General features: G+C 39.6%; 1 protein-coding gene across 4 annotated transcripts in view; it reads right to left on the minus strand.

Moving 5' to 3' along the window:
* ARHGAP10 (Rho GTPase activating protein 10) overlaps positions 1-24258 on the minus strand; it is a 332652-nt gene that overhangs the window by 141671 nt on the left and 166723 nt on the right. For all 4 annotated transcript variants that reach the window (XM_021938123.2, XM_009207677.4, XM_003899252.5 and 1 more), the window contains 3 exons: positions 19095-19176; positions 16095-16140; positions 12739-12804 (listed from right to left, as the gene is read on the minus strand). In XM_021938123.2, coding sequence (XP_021793815.1) covers positions 12739-12804; positions 16095-16140; positions 19095-19176 — 194 coding nt within the window. The remainder of the gene's footprint in view (positions 1-12738; positions 12805-16094; positions 16141-19094; positions 19177-24258) is intronic.

Here is a 24258-nt window from a genome sequence, read left to right on the forward strand (position 1 = left end):
GACTATAATATCTCCATCTCCTCACGCTGACTGGTTAAAAGCATGGGCAGTAAGGGTATTTAAAACACAGTCTTGGAGGCAAGTTGTAGTATACTGCTCTCTACCTCTGAGACTTACACAAATCAAATCACGTTTCTTCACTTCAGGGGCTTATGCAAATGGGGATAATACCACCTGTCTCATACGGTTCTTGTGAGAAGAGTAAGACCTAAGAAAAAAATAAGTACAACCTTGCTATTATCTAGTTGACTTCCCAACCACTAAACCCAATGGTTGTTTCTTGTTCCTCCCCCAATCTGACCTTTCTAGAGTATTTGACACAGCTGACTTCTTCCTTCTTGGAACCTCCCCTCTTATGGATTCCCTTACAACCATCCTCTCTTCCTTTTCCTCCTATACCTCTGTCTTATATTTCCATTATTTCTCTTCCTCTCGTCATCAAAATAGAAGCATTCACAAAGATTCTGTCCTTTTCTCCACTATCATCTTGACATAGACACTCAAAACCTTACCTCTCTAAGAATAACTCCTGCCATCTCTCCTGTTGCCTTCATTCTATTTCTTATAACATGCCACTTGCATTAAGAATATCCAAAACCAGTCTCTATCCCTCCCAAACCTACTGCTCATCTTGCATTCTGCCTTAGCTAAAGGTCTCATTCACCTCATCTTGGAAGCTTAGAGTCCGTTTTTGCTTTCCCCTCTCCCTGACTTCCAATATCCAGCAAGTCATCAGATTCTGTTTGTCTGCGAAGTCTCTCTTTCTATCTATCCCTTCTTTCCATCACAAATACTCTAGTTTAAACCTCCATCATTTCTTATCTCAATTACTCCCCAAATTCAATCAAACCACCCTGCCTTCCACCTTACCCCCATTCTATTCCCACCAATTCTACTCTCTGTCAAAGATATCAAGATACACTCCCATCCAAATCTGTCAACAGCTCCCGAGAGCCTACAGAAAGAGCTAAGGCAAACGATGCAGCACAGCACCTGGGATCTGCCACCCTCTGGATACAACTGCTCACAAAGCATCTTCCCACATCATATCACCACTACCAACATCACCCCAGGGTGGTGGGAGCACCCTCTGTTCCAATATCTACCCTTTGGAACAAAAAGCAGGGTTGCTTGCAGCCTTAGCATGTAGAGATGGTGTCTCCTAGAGCAAATGGCTTGCTTGCTGGCCATTATAAAAGATTTGAGCTTCCTGCATTCAGAGTTTTTCCTCCTATAACACAACCAACTGTATCATCCATAAGTATCACCTTGCCATCATTGCAGTGCCCTTAGGAATCAGGGCTCAGGGAACCAGCACAAAATGCACTACTCTAGCTACTGACAGTAATAAACTGTCCTGTGTCAAAGATCCAGGAGTCTTGTGTCTTCTACTAGTATCCGTGGAACTATGCAGGATAACTGGTCAACATGAAAGTAGACTGAAATCCATCTTGAAGTTAGATTGAAGCTCATCTTTTAGAACAGGAACCATATTTCTAGTATTTTTTCCTCTAATGCCTTCCCTGTAAGAAATACCCCCAAAAGTACAGACTAAAATCCATCTAACATGTGTATGGCCAGGCATAGGTAAGTATTAAAGTAAGTTGGAAAGGATGAGACAGCTAAATAAATTTATTTTCAAGCTCATCACTCATGTAGCTCAGGTTTAAGTACTAGAAAATGTTACTAGAATAAATTAGAAAAGAGACTCAAACTCAAGGCCAAAGTGGGCCATTGCTTTTTGCAAGATTCCTTTTCATTCCTCTGCTGCAGAGATGGAAAACATCAGAAAAGGCCTAATGGTGTCTCGCTGCTGCCCTCTGCCTCTCCACCTCAGTGCAGTTGCAGCAGCAGGTACTAAATCCCGGGAGGAAGAATGCCTGCTTTTGGTTTTCGGGGTGTTTTGTGGTGTTTGTTTCTTTGGCTTCTGAGAAAAAGCTTGAGATAATCTGAAAACTGTTGTGTTCTTCCTGAGCCTCTGGCTATTTTACTGCTCAGGATATTTTAATGCTCAAACGTCCACAAATCACTGAAGAGAAGGTTAAAAGCCAAACCAGTTAATTTTGCTGTTTGTTCTAAGAGCCACATAAAATGAACAGATAAAGTGAACTTGGGTGATTTATTTCCCAATGTAAATTGCTATTTAAAAAAAAAAAAAACAAAGTTCTTCAATCTCCTAGAGCCTTAAATCAATAATTGGACCACTTAATTATAATTGGCCTCAATGACTGGATTTACCTCTAAATAAGACTCACACTTACTGGGCACTCAACATGTGCCAATGTCTAAGCATTCTCTTTTAGTTCTCACAACAACCCCTTGAAGGAGACATGACCCTTATCCTGTTCCACAGATGATAAAATAAAGACACAGAGAGGTTACATGGCAGAGTTAATAAGGAGTAAAACTGAGATTACAATCAAGAAAGTCTTTTGGGCTAATGTTCTTCACCACTATGCTAACAGTGTACCATAAAATGTCACAGAGCTCATCAGAATGTCATGCAAAAACATAGAGCCTAGCATGCTTACTCTGTAGCAAGACAGTTCTACCAACTTTCTTCTGTCTAAAAACACCTTCAGCACTACTTGAAAATAAACCATTGTCATTTTCTGACACCTACCCAACCTCCAAACCCAAATACACCCAGAAGCAAGATGATTTATTGTAACGATTGAATAAAGTCCTATTAATTTTCTTCATTTCTATTCCATGGGGATATGTTAAAGAAGAGGAAAATGTATAAAACCATGGGTAACAAAGAGAAAAGAAGGTTGAAGAATTCATGGGCTGAAAAAAAAAAAAAACAGTCATCGGACAACAGGAAAGTAATAACAGTCCTAAACCAAACCCTAAACCACATGGGCGAGTGGTACAGGCAAGGACTCGGGGTTCGCCATCTCAGAGGAAGGATCTGCCCCTATTAATTTAACATGACCACTCATTTGGAAACAAATAGTTTCTCAGAGTTTCCTTAAAACAAATTAGATTACTAATTGTGAAAATGACTATTCAGTCCTGATTTGCCTGGATTTAGTATTTCCATTTTGCATTTGCATTTCTGCAGACACCGCAAGACTCTTCAGCTCCCTCCCACAGAAGACTGTCCTCTATTTCCACCCACATTCACCTCACACCCATTTTGATTAAAAAATAGACAGAGAAACTCTAGTTTACTTGCTGTAAATTTTCCAAGGACAGCTGTTCTTTATTTTCTTCATTGCCCTTGGCAATTTAAAATTAATGTGCAATTGGTAAAATATGTTTCAGGTTCACTCTGGGCATCTCCCTTCCCACACCCCTGAAGATTAATACTGAAATTATACATTGTAATCTTCTACCAGAGCCCATCTTGAGAACCCCATACAATTCCAAAGTGTTCTGGAGGTAAAGCAATCTTCAAGCGGTAAGGTTTTCCAAAAATCTAAAACTTTGCTTTGCAAAGGAAGATAAATTCGCTCTTACATGCGACAAATGAAAGATTGTCACATCTTATATGTGGCTTCCTACTTCTATCCCATGAATTCACAGCTTGTTACAATGCTGAATTTGATAACTGACAGCTTGCCTAGACCGACATTTTAATGCCATACTCTAGAAAATTAAAGTGAATATTCAAATCATCCACATATGGAAGATTTTTTAAGAGAAACTTCATAAACAAAAGTGGCATCCAAATTTAGTTTTAAATGGTAATGACTATTTTAGAAATAGCAACTAGAAGATGTTTTTAAGCAAAAGAGTCTTACTTTGTTTTTGCGTATCATATAGTACATGCACCTAGGTGTCATGCAGGCCCAGAAAGAGACAATGCACTGCTCATGGCGGGCAGCTCATTTGTACTTACTCAAAGAAATGATGTAATTACACTCCAATCTCTGAAACCATAAGACTCCTTCACACGTAACATGATGTACTTTTCTATGTTTGATATATTACCTGCAATTTACAAAGATGCTAACATAAATTCATAAGAGAATGAAAACCAATCCTACATGTTATGTGGAAGTACCAATTCCAACCACATATAGAATAAATTCTTCCAATAACTCTAGAAATTGTTAAGACACATAATATTACCAGTATGGAATTTTAGTCAAATCTGAATACTCAAGCAAAAAGCAATTGCTTGCTGAGTGCTTACTATGTGTGCAAGGAGTGCCTGTATTTAGAAATAAGAAGAGGCAAGCAAAGGATAAATAAGACATTTTCTCCAAGTAAACAGTAAAGTTCCAGAAACAAAGTAAACATAGAAAATATAACTTAAAATACCAGGCAATATAACTGCCAAATGAGGCACATGCACATTTCAAGATTAAAACAATGCAGGAGAAGGATGAAGAAGGAAATGAAGACAGGCATTTAATGAATATCTACTATGTGCAAAGACTCACTCTTTAATCCTCACAACGCTGGGTGGGAGGTAGTGTGAATAATTTTTTTTTTAAAGGAACCAAGGGTCTGAGAGGTTAAGAATCCTTCCAAATGCTTATCTTATTGCACCACTTTGGAACTTAACCCTGACAGCTCCTTATCACTCGAAGGCAAAGCAACCCTTCAGCAGGGTAATCTGAGTGCCTCCCTCCCTCCACTCTCCATTCCTACCACTCCTCCCATCTTGCCTGATGACCCTCAGGTACAAAATGCATCACACTGTTTCCATCATCTATACTTTGACCCTTGTTCATCCCTCTGCCAAAATTCCTTCCTTCTGACACCCACATCCTTGCAAACCTGGACAATTCCTCTTGCCACGCAGAGCTCAGCTCAAGAGTGAGAGATGTCGGAGGTGCAGGAGGGGCAGGGGAGAAGGCCAAGCCCATTGCCTTTTTCCAGAGATGTGGGCAGAGCAGATGACTCCGTCATGAGAGAGCTACAAATCGTGGTGGCTGCACAGTAATGTTTGTCTTCAGCAAGACCAACACAGTGGAGGAAAGGTGGTGTAAAGCTACTTGAGAATAAGGGAATGTTTTCCCACATAGGAATAAATGACTACAGGGCACCAGAGGCCAGATGTCATGCAGAGACAGCAGGTGGAGAGGGACAGGAGGGACTGGAGGTAAAGTGGTGGGATGAGTGAACAGGAGCTGTCATGAACATTTCTGAGTCTGTCTGGGATTCACCTAAAACGCATTTGATATTGTAATTCCTTTTGGCTTCTGACACAACGAAACTTGATTACATTTCGCCATTTTGTGATTTCTTCCCTCAACCTCACACGTTAGGATGGAAGTTCTACCTTACATCCACATGCTCTCTGTCATTATCCCAAACGCTATATGGCCCCATAACCCAGGGCCTTCATAAACCCTACTCTCTCAGGAAAGCCCCTGTGGCTTCTTCTGTCCCCTAAAGGCAGAATATTAGAAAATTCTTCTCTCCACCTGACTATTCCTATTGGATCTCTCACTGTCTAAAGCAGAGAGACTCAACCGTCAACAATTCTGATTCAACAGACGTGGACTGAGACCAGCAATCTGAATTTCCAAGAAGCACCCCTAGTGCTCCTGGTATACGTTACGGGGTCACGGACCTCTCAATTTCCTTGACATCCTTCATTACCCAAACTAACACTTCAAGGTAAGACTCCTCGCAGAATTCCTATCCTCTATATACAGCCAACTGCTAAATGTGACTGGTACGACTTCAACAAAATCATTCTGCTATATCTGCACTATCTACCCCACTGCCAAACCTATTATCCAGAATCAGTTACCTCACTTATAGGCATGAGCCACGGCGCCCAGCCAGGTTGTGTTATTCTTTAAAAGACATTAAGAGAAAAGCTCCCCATGTAGCAGGAAACTATCAACATGAAGATAACAATCATGTATCCCATTTCTCCAGCACACAAGCAACTCTTCCATTAGGGCAGTGGTCTCCCAAGTTTTGCTACATATTAGAATCACCTGGGGAGATGAAAAAAATCCTACTTCCCAGTCCACATCCAATAGCAATTAAGTGAGGTTGACATGGTGTGAGAGCCTGGCATCAACATTTTTAAGGCCAGCCGCAGTGGCTCATGCCTGTAATCCCAGCACTTTGAGAGGCCGAGGAGGGTAGATCACTTAGGATCAGGAGTTCGAGACCAGCCTGGCCAACATGGTGAACCACTACCTCTACTAAAAATACAAAAAAATTAGCTGGGCGTTGTGGCCCACGCCTGTAATCCCAGCTATGCAGGAGGCTGAGGCAGAAGAATCACTTGAATCTGGGAGGCGGAGACAGAGGCTGCAGTGAGCGAAGATCATGCCACTGTACTCCAGCTTGGGCAACAGAGGGAGACTCCGTCTCCAAAAAATCTCAGGTAATTTCAAAGTGCAGCAAAATTTGGGAACAACTGCTTTAGGAAGTCTTTTTGCTTGGTATAAGAAAGCAGTCACTTCCTAGCGGTAGAGCCGGTACATATTATTAGCAAATATTTGGCAAATGGATGAAACACCAGTTGATGCGACTCCCACACATGCCAAAACATCATGAGCAAACTACTCTATGGAAAAATATGGTTTGTTAATTTATGCTGACACTGTAGCAAAATGGAGTTTTTTCTCATCTCAAAACTAGAATAATTTCTAAATAATTGCCAGTCCTACCAAGATATATTAATATCCATAGGTCATATAAGTATATGTTATTTAAGGTATGTTATACACCAAAAAAGTCATCTTAGAGTACTGAGAAGGATAGTACATTTTAGACATTTCTCTGAAGCCTTGCAAATACTTCAATAATATCACAGATAAAGTTTTTAATAAATATGTCAAATGTCATTTTCAAAAGAACATGTTAAGAAAGATGTAAGGAGAACTGAGCCACCTTCAGAAGCAATTGGAGGCCAGAAGAGAATTTAGTAGAAAAGAAAAAATGAGTGCAATCTTATGTAATTTCTTTTTTAATTCTTACTTTTGTACAAAAGGTAAGTATGAGAGAGTAAGGTCCCAAGAATTGAATAGTTAATATAGCAAGTGTTGTCTGAGGCCAACTCAATGCCAGGCACAATGTGTGTCCTCAGAGACGCTTGGTCCTCTGCTCTAGGAGCTACAGGCAGGACTAGATTCTCAGTACTCATGTGAGAAACGTGACATATTCTTTCTTTTCTCAGTCAACCATAGCTTGGGCTACTCTACGAGATCGTGAATTAAATTTCCCCAACTGGCTTACTCAACCTCACAGCTGTCGTGATGGGTCTGTGCCCCAGGCAGGCTGGAGAGCTAGGCCCCTAAGTCCAGACCAGAGATGGCCAATAGAAAGACAATGTGACCCATCTATGCAATTATACGTTTTCTAGTAGCCATACTAAATAAAGTACAAGGAACCAAGTCAAAATGATTTCAATCGGCAAAACGTTTTATCATTTTTCAACATGGGTTTACACTGATCATAAAAACATTTTTCAAAGATCTTAATGAGGGCCGGGCACAGTGGCTCACGCCTGTCATCCCAGCACTTTGGGAGGCCAAGGTGGGCGGATCATGAGGTCAGGAGATCAAGACCATCCTGGCTAACACGGTGAAACTCCGTCTCTACTAAAAATACGAAAAATTAGCCAGGCATGGTGGCAGGCACCTGTAGTCCCAGCTACTCTGAAGGCTGAGGCAGGAGAATGGTGTGAACCCGGGAGGTGGAGCTTGCAGTGAGCCGAGATCTCACCACTGCACTCCAGCCTGGGCAACAGAATGAGACTCCGTCTCAAAAAAAAAAAAAAAAAAGAAAAAAAATCTTAATGAGACAGTTTTTCTTATTCAGCCTTCAAAATCCAGTGTATTTAAATAAATGTATCTCATTTTATATATACATATGTTGTGATATAACGGAAGCAGTAAGATCATAAAAATACCTTTTGGTTTTGATACTATAACCAAACGAAACCAAACAAAATACTGGACCTCCCAAGGCTGCCTGATTGCAGATGAACAGTTTTATGATTTTTTTACACCAAGTTTCTAAGTGGGTATCTTCATCATCTTATTCATTTTGAATAAATCACTGGTTTAATAAACGCAACTTTAGGAAAGACCTCTGAGTAAATGTGATAAATTAATCAAAATGAGATTTTATTTTCATGATCAAAAACTACTTGAAATTAGCTCCATTCATAAAAATTTTAGTCAAATATTTCATTTCAAAAGTTTTAGCCATAATCCTGTATCTTCTATCAATATCCATGAAATATATGACCTAATCTAGAATAAGCCAATATTTTGTCCATATTACTTTTTGAAACTCTTAAGTTAAAATGATCTCCTTTGTTTATGGCAATCTGTCTATGGCTTCAGAAAAAAACTAATTTGTGGCAGAATTAAATCAAAATCTGATTGAATTAGGGAGGATTAGAATGTGAACAAGGTGGGAAGGGACCCTCTGTATACAAGCCTCTTGTAACTGAAGCTCACTTCACAATCGAGCTGTCAGTGGAAGCAGCTGGAGGACACGGGAGAACCTAGTGGAGGAGACAAGTGGCCATGACAGAACAATTTAGAGAAGTACATATGTTGTCTGTTTATCATATCTTGAAAAACCCATGTCCCTAAATTGTGAATCTGTCTGCTGCCTTCAATATATCAGCTCAATTTTCAAGGAATCTGATGGGGAAGGTTCATTGTGCCTCTTCTGCTCTGTGGTCACTCTAAAGAATGCCAGCAGGCCCAATTACCAGCTGGGGAAGGCAGTTTCCAAATAAAGGAAGTAAAGCTCCAGCTGAGAGCTATTCTACACCTGAATCAAAGGATGCTGATGTTCCAAGTGCATGTGATCTTGGATGGTGACACAGGAACAATCCATGTATCATTTTTGATGACCGAAGGCATGTTTGTTGTGGACATTTCTAAAAGAATCACAGAGAATATGCTGAGAGATTCAAACACATCATCTGTATCCTGGCTCCCCTCAGTTCACCTCTGGCCACCATTACTGGGAGGCAGATGTGGGGGCAAGCAAAGAATGGGATCTAGGTGTTTGCTAACAATCTGTTAATTATACTAACAAGGGGCAATTCCACTGTCTTCAGAACTTGGCTTCCAGGCTCTGGGTTTGAGAAAAGAAGAGCTCCTCTCAGGCAGCACACTGTGCCTTTACCCTCTAGATAAGCCCCTGCAGCTATACCATGTAGAAATTTTCCTGGATGTGGATACTGGAATCACTTCCTTTTGCAACATCAGCAATGGATCCCATATCTTTACCATTCACGGAAGTTTCTGCTACAGAGCCACAGAAATTACTCCTTCACTGAAGTTTCTGCTACAAAGCCACAGAAATTGCTCCTGTGAATCCAATTTATGATGTTCAGGCTTCCTGAGTATCTGTCCTGTGAATAATCTGGGCACTGCCAGATCTCCAGTTTATTTTGAGCCAAGGTAAATAAACTTTTGGCCACAAAAACAATTAGAGAAAAATTACTTCGTGCTCAAAGCTAAAAACTTTTTCTGGTTGGTGCAATCCATGGGACAAAGTTACAGGAGAAAAATATGGAACATTTCATAAGTCATACACACAAACTGAATAGATGGCTTAAGAAAAATTCCATTTAAATAGTAAGTATTTTCACAGTAGTCTTTGGGTTTATGTTTATGTTGCAATAAATATATTCTAAGCAGTCAGATCAAAAACAGGAAGACACGAGATGAAACGGTAAGAAAAAGGCTAATGGCTTTAACCAAACCATATAAAATACTAGTTTTTAGATAATCATATTTAGAACATGAAAACAGTGATTAGAAGTAATTCTTCAATTAGATCTCATTAAATGCTTCTGGTCATTAGTCATGTAGACTCAAGAAGTATCCAGTAGTTGTTAATGCTATTTACCAACTATTTCTGTCTCTTTACCTGTTTTCCAAGCTCACTGTGGCCTCAATCCCTGGGATCAAGTGATCCTCCCACCTCAGCCTCCTGATTAGCTGTCACCACAAGCACACAGTATAACCCTCAGCTAATTTTTAAAACTTTTTATAGAGACAGGGTCATGCTATGCTGCCCAGACTGGTCTTGAACTCTTGGGCTCAAGCAATCCTCCCACCTCAACCTCCCAAAGTGCTGGGATCATAGGTGTCAGCCAGTGGCACCAAGCTGTCCTCATCATTTTCAATAATAAGTTCCGACTGTCGATTCTTTTAAACTCTTATTTTTAGTCTATTACTCCACTCAAAGCAAACGTTGGGGGGAAAAATATTCAAAAAGAAAAATATATGCTTTTTGTCTCTTATTTTTAAATGAGAAAAGCTAACATAAAATGTGTAGACCTATTCAACATCTATATACTTATAAAAACATATTCAATACATCCAGATTCCAATATATATTTATGCCATCCAATGTACATAACACTCCATGAAACCACACATACCAATCAGAAAGCCTTCTAGATAGATCTGCATCTATTCAGGCAGAAATAAGTATGTATAAAACATGGCCTTTGGGGAAAGAATTTATCCAAATTAATAAGCATGCAAATGACACAAAGTTCTACTTAAGAAACTCAGAAAAAAAGAAACATGAGTATTAAGAGAAAGATACTGAAATTGCAGGATTTTTTTTTTCCTGAAATTCTTTCGAGGTACCAGGATAAGAAACAAATTTGCCAGCTCAACTTCAGTGCAGACTGAAATGAATGAAAACCTGTCAGTGTGAATTGCCACTGCAAGAGAATGTGGGAAGAATGGCTTTCTGTGGCATGGGTTGTTGTTATTGATAGGCAAATCCCCAAATCACACAACAGCTCCTACTCTGCCGTTATCCGACACACTAATTTCACAGGTGGCAGTCCTGTCTTTGTAACAAAGACTTTGTTTGGAGAGAGAATGTGAAGGCAGTACTTCACCCCACTAAGGCATTCAAAGTCAGACTGTAATATAGAATATATGAGAGTGAATAAAATATTCCATTTATACATAATTCACTAGATCTCTAAACAAAGAGAATGTCAACCTCCAGAAAAAGCCTGTTTTGCAATGTTTAATATTTCATTTCTCTAAAGTCTGCTGGAATGGCTGCATAGCAAAAGGACCCAATTTTTGCTTAGAGACTTTAAAAAAAATGTTTTGGGCTATTGGTCAGTGGAGGAGTTAGCTTTCCTTAAATTTAAACTGGAAAAACAACCCAAATATTTATCAATAGGTGAATGGATAAACAAATTGTGGTATATCCATATAATGGAATATTACCAGGCAATAAACAGAAATTTATAGAGCTAAGTGTCCACCCAATTGATGAATCTCAAAAGCATTACACACACAAAGCCAGAGTAAAAGACTATAAACTGCATGATTCCATTTGTACAAAATTGCTGAAAATGTTTAAAAAAAAAAAAAAAAAAGGTGGGGGGGCAGAGCATGCATGATAAAAAGTAGCTCAGGGACAGGCATGGTGGCCCTTGTCTGTAATTCCAGCACTTTGGGAGGCCCAGGCGGCAGGAGGACTGCTTGAGCCCAGGAATTTGAGGCTGCAGTGAGCTATGACTGCACCACTATACTCCAGCCTGGGTGACACAGAGAGACCCTGTCTTAAAAAAAATAAAAAAAAAAAGAGCAAGCAGCAAATACAGGAAAGGAGGGAGGCAGGGGCCAGAAAAGAACTCAGTGGGGGAAACAAATTTTCTATGTGTGTACTAGTATCACAACTGTGTATGTTTTCAAGACTCTTCCATTTGTACAATTAAAATCAGTGAATTTTACTGTCTGCAAATTATACCTCAATAAAGCAGATTTTTTTTTTTTTTTTTTGAGATGGAATCTCGCTCTATCACCCAGGTTCCAGCCTCGATTTTGGCTCACTACAACCTCTGTCTCCCAGGTTCAACCAATTCTCCTGCCTCAGCCTCCCAAGTAGCCAGGATTACAGGTGTGTGCATCACGCCCAGCAATTTTTGTATTTTTAGTAGAGATGGGGTTTCACCATCTTCGCCAGGATGGTCTCCAACTCCCAGCCTCAGGTGATCTGCCTACCTCAACCTCCCAAAGTGGTGGGATTACAGGCATGAGCCACCACATCTGGCAAGTGGATTGTTTTAAATAGGGACCCACACAACAATGGAGGGCGGAGAGTATCTTCAGAGTGCTTCAACAAAAAGTGATTACAATCAGTTGTACATCACTGCTGATTCTTCTAAGGATTCTTATGGACTGAACTCTATCCCCCTAAAATTTTTATGTCGAAGCCGTAACCACCAGTTTCTCAGAATGGGACTGTGTTTAGAGACGGGAGCTTTAAAGATATAAGTAAGTTAAAAGGCAGCCTTCAGGGTGGGCTCTAATCTAATAGGCCCTTATAAGAAGAAGAAACTTCGACATGTAAAAGAGACACCAGGGACATGGGTACACAGAAAAAAAGGCAATCTAAGGACACAGCGGGAAGGTGGCCACCTGCAAGCCAAGAGGGGAGGCCTCAGAAAAATCTTGAATTTGACACCTTGATCTTGAACTTCCAGCCTTCAGAACCATGAGAAAATAAATTTCTATTCTTTAAGCCACCCAATTTGTACTATCTTGCTATGGCAGATCTAACAGACTAAGACACTTCTCATTTCAACACTGACCTCATGTTTTAATACAGGGAAGAAATATGTAAATAAAAAGGAAAATCCCTCATTGTCATAGTAAATGAATAACTGACCCTTCTGATACTCAGAATGAGCATTTTGTGTTAGCACATTTCATTTTGTAACACTTAAATGCAAGAAGTATTTTAATGACTATTAGATTTTACATACCTATAGCCTCTCATGAATGAAATGATTCATATTACCTCGTGTTTCAACAGCACTGATGCATTTTCTGATAATTGTGAACCCCAACTTATCCAACTGTGCACCTACAAGAAACAGTTTAAAACATTAAGTGTACAATTATCATCACATTTCTCTTCGTTTTAAAAATAGGAAAAAAATTTTAAATCCAAACTAATTTTTAGATTACATATTAAAAAGCTAAAGGCAGATGGGCACAGGGGCTCACACTTGTAATCCCACCACCTTGGGAGGCCAAGGGAGAATGATCACTTGAGCCTGGGAGTACCTGACTTGCCTGGGGAACATGGCTAGGCCCCACCTCTACTAAAGATGTTTTTAAATTAGTCAAATTTAAGATGGGTGCCTGTAGTCCCAGCTGCTCAGGAGGCTGAAGGAGGAGGATAGCTTCAGCCCAGCAGGTAGAGGCTGCAGTGAGTCATGATCATGCCACTGTACTAGGTGACAGAGCAACACGCTGTCTCAAAAAAAAAAAAAAAAAAAGCTTAAAGCTATTTGTGTGTGTATATATTTATTTTAAATATATATATGTGTGTATGTGTGTGTGTGTGTGTGTGTGTATATATATATTATTTTTTTTTTTTGAGATGGAGTCTCACTTTGTCACCCAAGCTACAGTGCTGTGGCACAATCTCGGCTCACTGCAACCTCCACCTCCCGGGTTCAAGCAATTCTTCCACCTCAGCCTCCCAAGTAGCTGTGATTACAGGTGCCCACCACCATGCCCAGCTAATTTTTTGTATTTCTAGTAGAGATGAGGTTGCACCATGTTGGCCAGGCTGGTCTCGAACTCCTGACCTCAGGTGATCCGACCACTTTGGCCTCCCAAAGTGCTGGTATTACAGGTGTGAGCCACCGTGCCTGGAAGGAATTTCATATATTTAGAGCACTTGCTGGAATATCAGGATATCTATTTACCAATAATATATAAATTTGTAATGTAAAATAATTTTAAAATAAATAAATATAATTCATTTTAAAAGTCAAAAAAAAGTGATATAAATCTCTAAGGGAAGCTATCTAGACACAGTTAAGATATATTTTGCCAAAAATTCCAACAGCAGCTTAAAGAAAACTATATATATATGTGTGTGTGTGTGTATGTATATATATATATATGAATGAATGTTCTTAAATTACTTGAGAATCTAAGAACACAATCCTTTTTAAAAAAAAAAAAAACCTAGGAGGAAAAATTTTAAGAAAAGCTTTTTAAAAATATTTGCGCAATGAGTTTGAATTAAAATTTTTATATTTTACACCATGCTCCAAGCTTTTAAAGTAATATTTTATTATTTTCATAATAAATTTAAAACAGATGATTCATATGGCAGAACAGACTATTTTGGAAATATAATTTTTATACTTTTTCTAATATAGATGCTTATCTATGATTAGGCTGGCATATCTGTATATCCTAATGAATGACAATTCTTGTTTCAAAAATTAAGTTAAGAGGCCAGGCGCAGTGGCTCATGCCTGTAATCCCAGTATTTTGGGAGGCCGATGCGGGTGGATCACGAAGTCAGGAGATATAGGCTATCCTGGCTGACACGGTGAAACCCCATCTCTACTAAAAATACAATAAATTAGCTGGGCGTGGTGGGGGGTGCCTGTAGTCCCAGCTACTCTGGAGGCTGAGGCAGGAGAATAGCGTGAACCTGGGAGGCAGAGCTTGCAGTGAGCCGAGATCGCGCCACTGCACTCCAGCCTGGGCGACAGAGCGAGACTCCATCTCCAAAAAAAAAAAATATATATTAAGAAAAGTACCCTTAGCCACTTCATTTAGAACCTAGAGAACAGTAACACTAATCCTTGGCTCTCAGAAGGGTTACAAGAACAATCCATGAATATAAACTTCATACATAACCCATAATGCTAAGCTTGAAAAGAATTTTAATGAATTGGGCAGTGGTTTTCTGCTCAAGAATCCACTATTCACAAATCTTTATAAAGTGGAGTATTTATTTCTGCTTAGCAAAACTATGTTTTCTTAAAAAGATATGTTTTAATGTCTCTGTAATAAGAAGAGAAAAAAGAGAAAAGAAGGAAAGAGAAAGGGGAGGGGAGGGAATGAGGGAAAGGAAAGGAAAGGAAAGGGGGGAGGAGGAGGAGGGAGGAAGGAAGAAAGGTGTCAGAAAAAGAAAGGAACAAAGGAGAGAGGGAGAAGGGAAGAAGGAAGAGGGGTAAGAAGGTGCCTCAGGGGATGTGCTGCTCCTGGCATCCTGTCAGTCGCCAGTGCCAGGGTACAAGAGTTGTCTTTTATTCAAACACTGGCTCAAGTGATCACAATTATATTGGAATCCTATGTTACATAACCACAGTGTTTACAAACTGTGGACATCTGATAGATGTAGCTTAATTTCTCCAAATATGTCAAAAGTAAATTCATCAGGAACCCAGCAGATCTGATCACATTTTTATGTCAGTTTAAAAAAAAAAAAAATCAAGGGTACAGAGCTGGGCATGTTTCATTTTCTTCAAGTACAGACAGTGAGTGGCATGTGTAGATCGTTGTCCTCGAATATTTGAATATATTTAGTTGTTGTTGCTATTGTCCAAGGTGCACTGATAAACTATTTGCATAGCCTGTAGTCCAACACCATAAAGATAAAGCATATCAAGGGTAGGAAAGAGGGCCTGGTTATAAACAGCTCCTACCCACAGGAGTTAACAACTCAGACAGGAAGTTCAAGGTTGCATACTTGAAACTCTTATGTGATTGTTACATAACAATCAAAGTGAATAAACATAAAAGTGAAATGTACAGAAAGTTGTTTCTTTTTTTTTTTTTTTTTTAAAGAGAAACACTCATAGGCCAGGCAAGGTGACTCACGCCTGTAATCTCAGCACTTTGGAAGGCAGAGGTAGGAGGATCACTTGACGCCAGGAGTTTGAGACCAGCCTGGACAACATAGCAAGATCCTGCCTCAACAAAACAATTTAAAAATAAGAAAAAATTGGCCGGGTATGGTGGTACATGCCTGTAGTCCCAGCTACTCAGGAGACTGAAGTGGGAGATCGCCTGAGCCCAGGAGGTTGAAGCTGCAAGGATCAAAGATCATGCCACTGCACTGCAGCCTGGGTGACAAAGCAAGACTTTGTATCAAAAAAAGTAAAGAAAAGCTCACAGATGGGAAAGATCAACAAGGGTTACAGTAGTCCAAGAAATGTTGAGGAGGTCCCTGTTGAGTAAAACAGAATACATGCAATATAGGACTATCACATGTAATAGCCCTCTATATAATAGAGGGTGCAGAGAAGTAAGCTCCCAGCAACAGCTTAACATCCATAATGTACACAAAGTAATAGACGGAAAAGGATGATACAATCATTTTTAGAACTGAGCACTTACTTCCTTCTGGTCTTGGGATGATGGCTGTATTAAAACTATGGGACAGCTAATAAAAGAGAGAATGGAAAAACAGTATTTTTTAAATCAGCAAAAATTATTCAAGTAGGCACACTGAGGACCATACAAAAAAAACACACACACATTTTCATAAGCTTGATTTTGGTTAATGTGACAGAATAAGAAATTGGTCTTCATCCCCACTTCCTGACACAGAGCTTCTAAACTCTTGGAATTTCCTGAGTAATAAGAACGTCTTTTGTTATTCATAACAAGATCCTTTTGGTCACATGTGAGTTTACGATAATGAGGTGACTTCTGATAGAGGCCCTGGATAGTCCATCTCAGGATGGGGCTGAATACCACAAAGACCCAGTGATATTTCTTTCAGCGCTACCCACCAGTCTCTTCGGGCGTGAGCTGGCGACTGAGTTCTGAAACAACAACGAGCTCTGATAAGCTTCTGCATTGGTGAACATGAGAAGTGCTGGGGGGTTGGTGCACCCACCTCAACCTCACTTCAGACTTTGTCCTATGCATCTCTTCCCACTGGGCCATTCCAGAGTTGTAACTTTTATAATATACTACTAAATATAAGTGAAGTATTTCTCTGAGTTCTGGGAGCTAATCTGGCAAATTATTAAACTGATGAAGGGTTCATGGGAACAGTTAGCCAGAAGTATAGGAGGGTCCAGACTTGTGATGGGCATCTGAAGTCACGCAGTCTTGTGGGAGTGAGCTCTAAATATGTGGGATCCAACACTAACTTCAGGCAGACAGTGCGCTGTGTTTTCTCAGTTAATAACACACTATCATATGCTCAGATGCAAAGATAAATAACAAAAAGGAACATCTCTGAGACCACTTTTCTCTCCCTGAGGAATACTAAATAAGCAAAAATAAGATAAAGGGGGCAGGGTCCTTAAGGGACTTATTGAAAGTTTGTGTATACTTGAAATACTCAGCTGTACAGCTACAGAGTGATAAAGAAACTGCTGTATTCTAACCATTAAGACGGAGCTCATGTTTTCACCACTATTTCTAAAATTCAGTATTTACCTAAACAGATAACTCCTGCCCATAATTTAGGTAACTACAACAGAAATAGCATGATGATAATTCTAGGCAACTTTTAAGAACTGTAAGGCTGGCAAATTATTTGCAAGGCTTACAACACCCAACAAAAATATGCAGTCCCTTCAGTGTCGCCATATAAATACATAGCTGAATATTGTTTTTCTGCAGACTTGCCTTTGTCTGTGTATCTCTGAGTTAATCGCTTGGCTCCTGACTAAAAGAGAGGTTATATACGTCTTCAAGGTTATGCTGACATTGGCAACAGTCTCATTTCTCAATGACTTAGTCTTTCTGCTATGCAAACGCACTTTTTTTTTCTGTATTTTAATGGATGCAAATCCAATATACTTCCTGCATCTCTGGAGAGATACATTCTAGTGAGTGTGCTGTCTTTACTAAAGAAGATGAGTATAACCTGTTTTGCAGTCTCAGTAACCATAAACACTGGAAATACTCTTGATTCACAGCTAAAAATTTCAATGACAAATTAAGAATAAATAGAAATAAGGCCGGGTGTGGTGGCTTACGCCTGTAATCCCAACACTTTGGGAGGCCAAAGTGGGTGGATCATTTGAGGTCAGGAGTTCAAGAACAGCCTGGCCAACATGGTGAAATCCCATCTCCACTAAAAATTACAAAAATTAGCTGGGCATGGTGGTACATGCCTGTAATCCCAGCTACTTGGAAGACTGAAGCAGGAGAATCGCTTGAACCCAGGAGGCAAAGGTTGCACTGAGCCAAGGTCATGCCACTGCACTCCAGACTGGGCAACAGAGCGAGATTCCATCAATCAATCAACCTAACTAAAACTACAGAAGCTAAATGCATTCCAAATATGGTAAGACACCCAAAGCTGATCAAGATGCTTTTTTTTTTTTTTTTTTTTGGTGTAAGAGTGATACATTCCCAATATAGAATCAATTTTTATACTATGTTAATTTGAGTTTTCATTTTCCAAGTACTTCAAGATTTCCACACGCGTTGCTGATCAGCCTCCTTGCTCTCGTTTCCTATACACCCACCAATGCGCTGTTACCATGAGGTAACATTAGCTTTTGCCCATTTCATAAGCTCTATTCTGAATCTGTTTCTGCTCTAGATGATACCTCCTCTACTTTCAAACCATGCTCTTTCTGGGTTTTTTTGTCCTCAACACTGCTGAACTGGCAAATGCTTTCCAGATAAGCCTGCCTGGTACCTGCAATGGCAGTTTATTTAGAGTCATACATAATACTTTAAGTCGAGTTTATTTAAATTGGTTCTGTGGTGTTTTCTATCATTATCCTCACTAAATCCCCAATACATGACGTGCCAAATTCTCAACTCTCAAAAGCCACTAGTCCACCAAAATGAAAGTAGTGCTTCAATAGTGGCCAACAGACTGAATCCGGGTGCCTCTGGATCTATACCACTACCTTCAATGTATTCCTCAAAGCACTCTGAATACAGAGGCCCATTCACTAAGGCTACATAATACTGTATTCTGTAAACCACTAGATGAAAGTTTAAATTGTTATATCAAGCAAAATAATTACAGCAGTCACTTATAATATTGCCTGGTCTCACATTTCCTGTTCCATCTCCACTGAGATCAAAATGCATTGCAGACATTTATTGTGTTCATCACCCAAAGTACCGTCAAGTAGGCAAGACGAAATTGAGAATTTAGATGACGTCCTCAAGCAAAGCAAATCAGAGTGGCAAGTCAAGAAAACACAGAAATAAAAACTAATGATACGCCAGTCTTATATGTACTGCTGCTTGCCCAAGCCAAGTTACCAGAATGTTGAATGCTTCCAAGATGATTTTTGGAATACCTGTTTCAGCAGGGAACTTTTCTCAAATACTACACAAAAATAACATAAAAATGAATGCAAGTCAACTCTAAAGGCTTTGAAATAAAACTCAACCATTGATTATTCTTACAGCTTCCTTTCCACCCAGAGCTTCCAACCACTGCTTCCTTTCCTCTTCAGAAAATGCCTGCATGGTCAAGGAAACGCCAGGCCTGAAAGACACCAGTAACAGATCAGGTTACCACTTGGCCACTAAAAGGCAAGTTTTTCCTAAGATTTAACTGTGGTAAGTTTTTGTTTTTATTTATTTATTTATTTATTTATTTATTTTTTACTTTTAACTGTGGTAAAATACATGTAACCTAAAGTTTATCATCTTAACCATTTTTAAGAGTAGAGTTCAGTGGCATTAAATATGTTCACAATGTTACATAACCATCACCACCATCCATTAACAGAACTTTTTTCATCTTGCAAAACTGAAACTCTGTACCCGTTGAACGGTAACTTTCAATTACTAAATAAAAGCCTAATATTCCATTGTGTGTGTATATACCACATTTTTCTTATCCATTCACAACATCCGGAGACACTTGGGTTCCTTCCACCTTTTGCCGGTTGCGAACAGTGCTGCTATGAACATGGATGTACAAATATCTGTTTAGGCCCCTGCTTTCAATTCTTTTGGGTATATATCAAGAAATGGAATTATTGGGTCACATGGAATATACATATGAATATACAAATGGCAGAGAAGCATTAAGAAACGATGTACGCTATCAGATGTCATCAAGGAAAGGCAAATTAAAATGAAATACAAATTGAATACTACTCATTAGAATAGCCAAAATCCAAAACACTGACACCACCAAATGTTGAAGAGGATGTGGAGCAACAGGCACTCTTATTCACTGCTGGTGGCAATGCAAAATGGTACACTTTCAAAGTCTGGTTGTTTCTTACAAAAGTAAAAATACTCTTACTGTAGGACACAGCAGTCACATTCCTTGGTAGTTACCTAAAGGAGCTGAAAACTATGTCTACACGAGAACCTGCACATGGATGTTTATTCACAACTACCAAATTTTGTTTGACTCACAACTGCCCCTCACTAGGTGAATGAATAAAACTGTAGTACATCCTGACGATGGAGTATCACTCAGTGCTAAAAAGAAATGAGCTACTGAGCCATGAAAAGACATGGAGGGAGCTTAAATGTATGCCACTCAGTGAAAGAAGCCTATCTGAAAAGTCTACATACTTTGCGATTCAAGTAGATGACACTCTGGAAAAGGTCAAACTACAGAAACAGTAAAAAGATCACTGGTTGCCAGGGACTGGAGGGAAAGGGATGAACAGGTGGAGCACAAGCTTTTTAGGACAGTGAAATATTCTGTATGATACTAGAATGGGGGATACATTAAGTATACATTTGGGCAAACCCACAGAATGTACAACCCAAGAGTGAGCCCTAATGTAAACTATGAATTTTGGGTGATTATGGTATGTCAAGGCAGATTCCTCAATTCTAACAAATGCAGCATTCTGGTGGGGGTGTTGATAATGGGGAAGGCTACGCATGCGTGGGAGCTGGGGGGAATAAGGAAAATCTCTATCTTCCTCGTTTGACTGTGAACTGAAAACGACTCTTTAAAAAGTTGTCCTCAGAAAAGTTTTTTTTGAATGCAGAGTTGTCCTCTAAGCCGAAAAGGTGCATAGGAGACCAAAAGCACACTCTGGGGGAGTTAAGATCAGCCTCCTCACTGGCACCATGAGCCTGCTGGAGACTGGCACAACAGAAAGCTGCGGAGGCAGGCTGGAGTCCGGCCACACAGGGCCTCCCTGGCCATGTGGGATGCTTTGGCTCTGTGTCCCCACCCAAATCTCATGTAGCATTTGCAATTCCCAAAGTTGGAGCAGGGGCCTGGTGGGAGGTGACAGGATCATAGGAGTAGACCTCCCCCTTCTTGTTTTCATGACAGAGTTCTCACAAGATCTGGTTGTTGGAAAGTATATAGCACCCCCCCACTCCCCGCCACCCCGCTTCCTCCTGATCTGGCCACGTAAGACATACTGGCTTCCCCTTTGCCTTCTGCCATGATTGTAAGTTTCCTGAGGCCTCCCCACCCATGCCTCCTGTTTCTGTACACCCTGCAAAACTAAGTCAGTTAAACCTCCCTTCCCCTTCCCTTCTTTATTTTTCAGATGGAGTTTCGCTCTGTCTCCCAGACTGGAGTACAGTGGCGCAATCTCGGCTTACTGCAACCTCCGCCTCCCAGGTTCAAGCAATTCTCCTACCTCAGTGTCTGAGTAACTGGGATTACAGGTGCCCAGCCACTACACCCAGCTAGTTTTTCTATTTTTAGTAGAGTCGCGTTTCTCCATGTTGGCCAGGCTGGTCTCAAACTCCTGACCAGGTCACTCCTGACTAGGTGATCGGCCTGCCTAGGCCTCCTAAAGTGCTGGGATTACAGGCTTGAGCCACCACACCCAGCCTAAACGTCTTTTCTTTATAAAATGCCCAATCTCAGGCAGTTATTGTAGCAGTGTGAGAATGAACTAATACACCATGCTAAGGATTTAATTTATCCTAAGTGCCACTAAAGGTTTTTAGTAGGGGAATAGCCAGATCAGGTTAAAATTGTACATGAACAGTCTGGTTGCTAGGTGGAGAATAGATTGAAGATAGGCAAGACTTGACTGTAAAAAAAAAATATTAAAAGACTAAAGGATGATACAGAATGGCAAAAATGAAAAAAGAAACAATGAACTGGCTCGAGAAATATTCCAGAAGTGCTTCTACACGCCATGGGAAACAAAATGATAAGTATGAAAGCTGTTGCTCCAAGAATAACAAATAGAAGACAGGTCAACTACAATATACTATCAGTAACTAGTAAAGGAAATCAGTGACAACCATGAATCAATGTAGCAAGTAAGGACCTAATACACCCTCAAAGTCAGACCATGAGTCTCAGGAAATTCCTTGTCTTCTCTAGTTCCTTTTTGTTTTCCCCTAAAGTTTTCCACTGATGCTCATATGTGGAGGAAAAATAATATTAACTCAAGATAGATGGTTGTATATTCTTCACCAGTGACACATACAGCAGCAAATAGAGATGCTGGACAGGAAGAAGAATGACTGATTCTAGTAACCTAAAACCCAGAAATAACTGTTGAATGATGAAGGGCTTAAAGCGTTATGACTAGAAGTATAAATACTGAAGTAAGGGAAAAACCAATTATCAGGCTTCAGATCAAACAGCCATATTATTTCTGGATAAAAATCCAAAGAAGCATAAAAAGTAAAGTATTATTGTATGTCTTGCCTCCAAGCACAATGACTCAAACTTGAGCCACACAGCCCTATGTGGAAGCCAGCAGAGAACAAATTTGTTGAAAGATGAGAGATTAAGTAGAAATAGATCATCCACAAGGAAAGAATTCCCTTTGTTTATATTTTGGCAAATAATGTAACAATAACTCAAAACAGTTCCACTATTGAGAATTAACTCATCACACTATACATTCTTCAGAACACTTCACACTTGCAACGCATTACTTTTACATTAAAGGGATCAGCCACCAGTATTAGGTAAGGCTGGGTTCCCATCCTCTCACAAAGACTGCTCATATTCATTTTCTATTTACTGACTCCCCGCCTCTAAAGCATTAGTGTTGGAAAAATAAAACATGTGCTAGAACATGTTTCAACCATTTCGAATTTCTCAAGTTTTTCTTTTCTAATAATCAATTGCTAGGACATCACTAAGCAAGAATGAGACTTTGAGAAACACTGGACACATTTCAAACTGCAGAATCAATAGCATCACACTGTTAAACCAAAACATAAAAATTCTGTAGTTTTGGAAACAAAGGACATATTTTATTAATAAAATTTAATGGATGTAAAGGAAATACGGTGAAATCTCAGAATAGTAAAGAACAGAAAACTTTACAAAGTATATTGGATTATTTGCATTTAAATAAAAAACAAACTTTGGGAAGCTGAGGCAGGAGGATTGCTTGAACCCAGGAGTTTGAGACCAGCCTGGGCAAAATAACAAGAACCTGTCTCAAAGCGGTTTTTTGTCGTTGTTGTTGTTGTTGTTTTTAATTTATTTATAGATAGACAGAGGAGGTTAGAAGGAAGGAAGGAGGGAAAAAAAAACAATCATATATTCGTTTCATGGAGAAGCTAAGATAACATTAGTGACTCCATTAGAGCAAGAATTAGAACTGAGAAAGTTCTGATTGGGGGTTGTTGGAACCATATTGCTGCAATGGATTATACTGGTTCATCTGAGAACACTGCCATTTTCTTACTCACCTAATAATTCATTTCAATCAAACTACAATCTGAGTACCTACTGAGTTCCAGATACCATTTTAAGCTCTGGATAACTCATCACACACAGCAAGTCAGAACTGATACCTGATGAATACAAAGGCAAAAGTATAAATTTCGTGAAGGAAAAAAATAAACCAGGTGAAAAGGGGCAAGCTGCCAGGATAATCTTTATCTAAAACCCTACTTATTATCTGTAGTACGTAAGTTTGGGAATTGGAATCTGAAGAAACAAACAAGTTCTTAAATTCATAAATTCTTTTTAAAAGAATTCCTGGCCGGGCGCGGTGGCTCAAGCCTGTAATCCCAGCACTTTGGGAGGCCGAGACGGGCGGATCACGAGGTCAGGAGATCAAGACCATCCTGGCTAACACGGTGAAACCCCGTTTCTACTAAAAATTACAAAAAACTAGCCGGGCGAGGTGGCGGGTGCCTGTAGTCCCAGCTACTCGGGAGGCTGAGGCAGGAGAATGGCGTGAACCCGGGAGGCGGAGCTTGCAGTGAGCCGAGATCTGGCCACTGCACTCCAGCCTGGGTGACAGAGCAAGACTCCATCTCAAACATAAATAAATAAATAAATAAATAAATAAATAAATAAATAAATAAATAAAAGAATTCCTAAGAATAAAAGAACTTAAGTTCATAAATCAGCATCTCAACCTCTTTCTTTCATTCATTCATTCAAAAAAAATACAAATACAAATACATGCTATTACCAATCACGCACTACCCTGAGCCCAAGTATAAGAAACTGCCTATTATCTGTATTCTACATTTCACTCCGTATCTATTTAAGTCTCTTTCAACTGCATGTTCTATAGCTCTATCAAACGATGTAGAAGACAGGTTTTACCCTTGCGTTTTAAGTGACAGATTACTGAGCTTATAAATTTGGAAAATACACAAAGAAAAAAGCAGAGAGAAACATTCACAAGTCTAAGGAGAC

This window comes from Papio anubis, chromosome 3 (assembly GCF_008728515.1).
Source record: "Papio anubis isolate 15944 chromosome 3, Panubis1.0, whole genome shotgun sequence".
In the NCBI taxonomy this organism is placed as follows: Eukaryota; Metazoa; Chordata; class Mammalia; order Primates; family Cercopithecidae; genus Papio; species Papio anubis.